Source organism: Chrysochloris asiatica, unplaced genomic scaffold (assembly GCF_000296735.1).
Source record: "Chrysochloris asiatica unplaced genomic scaffold, ChrAsi1.0 scaffold00008, whole genome shotgun sequence".
NCBI classification, from domain to species: Eukaryota; Metazoa; Chordata; class Mammalia; order Afrosoricida; family Chrysochloridae; genus Chrysochloris; species Chrysochloris asiatica.
The window spans coordinates 346,149-352,951 of NW_006408526.1; the positions used below are offsets into that span (position 1 = coordinate 346,149).

The window sequence follows — 6,803 nt, forward strand, 5'->3', positions numbered from 1 at the left end:
CTAAGATATCAATGTTTATGCGTTCCATTTCATTTTTGACAACTTCCAATTTTCCCAGATTCATACTTCGTACATTCCATGTTCCGATTTTCAATGGAGGTTACAGCTGTTTCTTTGTTTACAACAAGTCGTAAAAAAGTTGTAAAATGTTTACAATGCTTCATTTTGAGTTGTGCCCCATCAGCAAATGAAGGTCCCATGGGTTTTACTCCATTCGCGTCATCACGGTCAACTCTACTTTGAGGAGGCAGCTCTTCCCCAGTCGCATTTTGAGTGCCTTCCAACCTGAAGTGCTCATTTCCCGGCACTGTATCTGACAGTGTTTCTCTGCTATTCCTAAGGTTTTCAGTGACTAAATATTCGGAAGTAGTTTGTCACTCTTTCTTCCTAGTCTGTCTTCTTCTGGAAGCTCATCAGAAACCTGTCCACCATGAGAGATCCTGCTAGTATTTAAAATACTAGTGGCATAGCTTCCAGAATCACAGCAACTCACAAGCCACCACAATATGACAAAGCAACAGATGAGTGGTGGGTTGTGAGTATACATTAGGCCAAACCGAAGATTTAAATATTTTATATTTCCAATTAGCAATACTTACCAATATCCTTGTGTGGTGCTGTGGGTTAATGCGTCAGACTGCAAAGCTGTTTGAACTGCAAGGTCGGCGGTTCAAGCTCACCAGCTGCTCCTCAGAAACTCTATACAGGGTTGCTATGGGTCACAACCAACTCAAAGGCACTTAACAACAACAACCACCAATATCCCAATATAGAATTTTCCCTTTATTTTCTAGAAAGACACTTAGATGAGAAACAGCGCTGGGCAAGAAACCATGAAACACAGGATGTAGTATAGCATCAGCTCTGTCACTCACTTTTGTCAGTTAAATACTAAGTGTTTTGATTTGTCATTTTTAAGTGCAATTGAGTTGGTTCCAACTCATAGCGACCCAGTATAGTTTCTGAGGAGCAGCCGGTGGATTTGAACTGCTGACCATGTAGTTTGCAGTCCAGTGCCGACCCTACAGTGCCACACCAGGATTGTTGTTGTAAAGTGCTGTCAAGTCGGTTCCAACCCATAGCGACCCTGAACAGGGTTTCCAAGGTTATAAATCTTTACGGGAGCAGAAAAGCCTCATCTTTCTCCCGCAGAGCAGCTGGTAGTTTCGAACTGCTGACCTTGCAGTTTGCAGCCCAATTCATAACCACTACGCTACCAGAGCTCCTTTTGATAGGTGCTAAATAAAAAAGATAAGACCCTTGTCTATTAGAAGGAAGAACAGAGAATATGACAGCATAAAGGAGGAAGCAATTAATTCTTTAAAAAGGTTTTAAATCATGTGCAGAGGAGGTTTCACTTGCACTAGGCATACAAATGAATAAAGTTCACAAAACAAAGAGAAAACAAAATGTCAGACAGGAAAATGTTTATCTAATGATCTAAAAAGTGACAAAGGAGTTGTGGTGGTGCAAAGATTAGGTGCTCAGCTGCTAACAGAAAGGTTGCTGGTTCAAACCCACTCAGTGGCTGCACAGAAGAAAGATCTGGTGATCTGCTCCTGTAAAGATTGTTGTTGTTAAGTGCCATTGAGTCAGTTCCGACCCAGAACGACCCTGAATAGAGTTTCCAAGCAGTGACTGGTGAGTTTGAACCGCCGCATTAACCCACAGCACCACACCAGGTCTCCCCTGTAAAGATCGCAAACTAGGAAACTCTACAGGGCAGTTCTACTCTGTCATAAAAGGGGTCACTATGAGTTGAAAACAGAAGATGAAAAGGCATATATTTGGCTGTGCCTCTTGCAAAGTGGTGGGAGAAACCAGAAAACCTTTTTTTTTTTTTTTTAATTTCAAGGTAAGATAGTTAATACAATCTCACATACATGGTCACTACACTTCCCTATGCTAGGCACTATGTTAAGATATTTACTTTTAGTGTATCATCTAATCCTCACGATAATCCTGTAAGGTAGGAACAAGCCTCATCTTGATTTTACAGATGAAATACAGAAATTATCCTGTTTTTATAGAGAAGAAAACAATATACCAGAGATGTTCAATAATCTGTACCAAGTCAGACATCCAGCAGATAGCTGAAGTAGACAACAAAAGATAATGCTTCTACTAAAACATGCCAAATTGTCAGTTTTCCACTGAGCAATTTATATTTAGACCCAGAAGGAATCACTAGAATAAAACTCATCATGATTAAAACCTAAAATAAGGTTATTGTTACTGTTGTTCTTAAGTGCCACAGAGTCGATTCCAACTTATAGCAACTCTGTACAGGGTTTCCAAGGTACAGCTGATGAGCTTGAACTGCAGACCTTGCAGTTAAAACTGACCTTGCAGTCCAGTGCACTAACCCACCACACCACACCAGGACTCTCGAGACTCTGTATTCTTATGAAGGCTACACTGTAATCAGGGAATTGATAAGGATGCACAACTGAACCATCATCCATGAGCAATTAATTAAAATTACATGGAAATATCAATATAAGTCCATTAAATATGGGCTTATAAAACCCTAAGTAGCTTACTTTCAAACAAGGGGTCATGTTTTTCAATGAAAATTCTGATTCCATCGTTCTAAAGAGAAGAGCCTCTATGTTTTACAAGATCAGTATTCTTTACGAAGAAGTACTCGGTAATATGATTTTTGGTAAAAATTTGAATAAGAGTAAAATTTATAAAATTTAATTGGAAATTAATTACCTGGATCAACAGAAACATCAAAGTATGGGATGCCAATTATTTACAAAGACTAAAGTCTCCATAAATGACTATACTTTCTAAAAGTCAAAACACTAAAAATGTAAAAGCTGAAAGTATAACTTCTGAACATTCATAATATATAGTAAATAAAGTCATTTATTTTGAGAATTAAAACCCTAAAGTCTATGTGTTCAACAGCACTGTTTTAAAAACTACATTAGCAAAGAAAGGCTTCCATTTCCTTATTGATGTTCCTCGGGTTTAAAAATAATTGCTACCCAATTTTTAGACAGAAAGAGATTTCATTACTCTAGCCATCACAGTTTATATGTCTATGATATTAAGAGAATCAAACTAAAACCCATTCAAATATTATTTTTATGCTTCTTTTACTTAAGACTGATTTACATGAGCCCTATGAAAACATTTTTTTTACTGCGCAGCAAAAGGTATCGATAAGGATGTTGCTTACCTGTTTTTTCCTTTTGTTCTCTGTGCCTGAAAAAATAGATGACATCTTTTGGATTGGCTACCCGCTCTACAAACTTCTGGCTAAAGCGAAGTACATTGAAAGGCTCAAAGCCTCCACTGTAGTCCACCTGGAAATACAGAATATGCTAGAAACGTCAGGAGACGACAGCTTTCCAGTCTTAAGGAAACACACTCATCCTTCCCAATAACAGTGCTTACGTTCAGTATTTCTTTAATTAACATGCTAACTTTCTATGATATATTTGAAAGAACATGATGGGGTTATGCCATTTATTCTAATGAGAAATAAAGTTTGAAAGGCTTATCAACTTAGAACAAAATATTCTGTTCAGTAGCATCAGAATTCAGCATAAAGTTCCATAATGTAGGCATGACTCCAACTCCCCAGGATGACACTAATAGTCTAGGAACATGTGAAAAGGGAAGGAAGAAATTCTACATGAAATTCTAAAAACCAAAGGGAATGGCTCCCACCAAAATAAAACATCAGCTCTCGAACCATTAGCTAATTGGTCTATCATCACAAAGATACATTCTCATACTAGACAAGATGTGGATGCTGGGAAAATCCATTCGAAAGAAAGAAGCAAATACGGGAATTGTGCAAAATGATCACCTTTCAAAGCACAGTACCCATTTAGAACTAACAACCTCTATCAAGCAGGCTCTCTCTAAAGAAGTCTATAGTGGTAAACAGACCTTTCTAGAGAGAAATACCACATTTCTTTTTGAGAGATATAATCATTTTTCCTAAACTAGCTGTTCCCAAAGTACACTCCCTCAGAAGCTGCATTGCAATGCCATCCCTGTGGAGAGGTCTTGCTGGTCACACTCTCAGAAGTGCTTCTAACCACCCCCTGACTTACATGCTGTATTATCCCATTTAGCACTATCTGAAATCGTGTTCATTTACTTGACCCGTGTTAATTATGCCTCTCCTCACACCACCACCTACCACTTATTAAGCTCTATAAGTTCAAAACCTGTTTGCTTTATCATCATTTGTTGTTGTTAGGTGCCATGGAGTCAGCACTGATTCATAGCAACCTTATGCACAGCAGAAAGGATCCAATAAATCTTTGTTCAATTAACTAAATGAATTAAAGGGGATGCTCTAGTTAACACAGTGTCCTTTCATAATATTACATGCATGATATCAATGTTTTCATCTTATGAACGAGTTAAGAGTTCACTGCGTTTAGAGAAGGAATGCCAAGCTAAGTCTGATTAGTTCTGATGGTGTCATGTAGATACTGATAAGGAACATGGAATCTTATGCCCTGGTAAAGAGGACTGACTGTATAGTTCCCCCCAAAGTAACTATCATTGGATGAACCCAGGTCACAGCTCAAGAGTCAATGGTGAGTGCTAAAACTACTTGGACTCCCCAAAGACCTTCAGAATTTTTAGCAATTGTATTCCAGTCTAACTTTACTTGCCATTTTCTGCTCCTAGTAGTTAAAAAAGGAGCTTAGCTGCTAACTGAAAGATCAGTGGTTCGAATCCAACAGTCTTTCCACAGGAGAAAGAAGTGGCAGTGTGCTTCTATAATAATTACAGCCTTGAAAATCCTATGGGACAGCTCTACTTTGTATTATACGGTTACTATGAGTCAGAATTGACTCAGCAGCACTGGGTGCTGTGTTTTAAGAGAACTGCAAAACTCACTCAGTAAACCACCATCTATTGAATGTCTACAGCGATGTACTAATCACTCTGCTGATGACTAGGGATACAACCATAAATACAACACAATCTCTGCTGCCAAGAAATTTACAACCTGACAGGGAAGACAAACATAAATTATGAATGGCAAGCAGAATGTGAATGGTGTCAGAAGAAGTACTTACAAGGTAGAATGAAGACCCAAAGGAAGAAGCAATCACTTCTTAAAGTCATATGCTTAAACTGGTGGGCAAGAAGGGTTTCTTTGGAAAAAGCAGACTTTGAGTGGGTATTGATGGAGACATAGAGAAAGAAGGGAGCCAGATGCCTTCTTTGTAGCAGGAGCAGCATGGGCAGATGTGCGAAAGAGGAAATTAAACTCCACTGGGCTCAAGGACTATTGTTGTGAAGTGCCGCTGAGTCGATTCCAACCAATCGCGACCCTGTATAGAGTTTTCAAGAAGCAGCTGGTGAGCTTGAACCACCAACCTTGCAGTTCAAACAGCTTTGCAGTCTGGCGCATTAACCCACCGCACCACACCAGGACTGCGGGGCTCAAGGAACAGAAACTTTTGATTCAGTACAAGTAGGGTTTATGATGAAAAAAGGGAGAAGCCAAAAAGACTGGTTTAGAGCAGATTGAGAAGACCCCCGAATGTCATTCAAGAGTTTACACTTGTTCCTATGAGTGCTGTGGGGTTATGACATCATTTTCTATATGCGAGATGATGTTTTACACAGATCATGTTGCCATGAATGTGGAAGATGTTTTAGCTAGAATTGAGAGAGGGGATAAACTGGAAGCAGGAACCAGGAGACAGATCAGCTAGGGTGGTAATGAGAGTTCAACTGCAGCCTGGACATTGGGCTACAGAGAAGGAACCAGGTCATCTACTCTGCACCCGGTACTGTTTAATCCATTTAAATCATAACCCTAAGAAGTCAGCACAAACCGCTGGACACGATTCAACTGCTCAAGGTAAAATAGCTAGCTAGCAGTGTGGTGCTCAGGAGTAAAGCAGTGGACCACAAGGTCAGTTTGAACGACAAGGTCAGCGGTTCAAGCTCACCAGCCGCTCCATGGAAATGCAACACAGGGTCTCTATGAGTCGGAATCGAGTCAACGGCATTTAACAACAACAAAGCCATTATCAAAACCAGACATTCTGCCTCCAGACTATATTATTTCCATATTGTATATCCTCTAGGACTCAAAAGGAGCTCTGGCAGCATAGTGGTTACAAGCCAGCAGTTCAAAACTATCAACTGTTTCATGAGAGAAAGATGAGGCTTTCTCCTCCCATAAAGACTTACAGTCACAGAAATCTTTATGCTATGGTCGTAAAGAATTTAAAGCAGGGTCGCTGAGAGTCGGAACCGACTCCACAGCATACTACCACCACCACCAGGGCTCAAATACCACTGGCTTGCCTGTCACTTTGTTGCAGTATATTGCTTGCATATTGCTGTAATGTTGGAAGCTACACCACCAGTATGCTGCAGCAGGGGCAGACACCAGAGGTTCCAGACTAAGACAGACTCAGAAGAAGAGGTCGACTACCGAATGAGAAGAAACAGCTGTAAACATCCATTAATAACTGGGAAATTGGAAGTTGTCACAAATTAAATGGAACACAAAAAGATCAATATTCTAGGCATTAATGAGCTGAAATGGACTACTATTGGCCATTTTTTATCTGACAAATGACATGGTTCACTATTCTGGGAATGACAATTTGAAGACGAATGGTGTCGCATTCATCATCAAAAAGAACATATCAAGATCTATCTTGAAGTATGATACTGTCTGTGATAGGATAATATACATATGCCTACAAGGAAGATGAGTTAATAGCGCTATTATTCAAATTTATAGCACTATTATTCAAATTTATGTACCAACCACTAAAGCCAATGATAATGCAATT

The 6,803-nt window shown here is 39.5% G+C and overlaps 1 protein-coding gene across 1 annotated transcript in view; it reads right to left on the reverse strand.

Moving 5' to 3' along the window:
• Nucleotides 1-6,803, reverse strand: part of MRE11A (MRE11 meiotic recombination 11 homolog A (S. cerevisiae)) — an 87,589-nt gene that overhangs the window by 30,178 nt on the left and 50,608 nt on the right. The window contains exon 7 of the mRNA XM_006833938.1: nucleotides 3,191-3,317. Within this exon, the coding sequence (XP_006834001.1) occupies nucleotides 3,191-3,317 (127 nt within the window). The remainder of the gene's footprint in view (nucleotides 1-3,190; nucleotides 3,318-6,803) is intronic.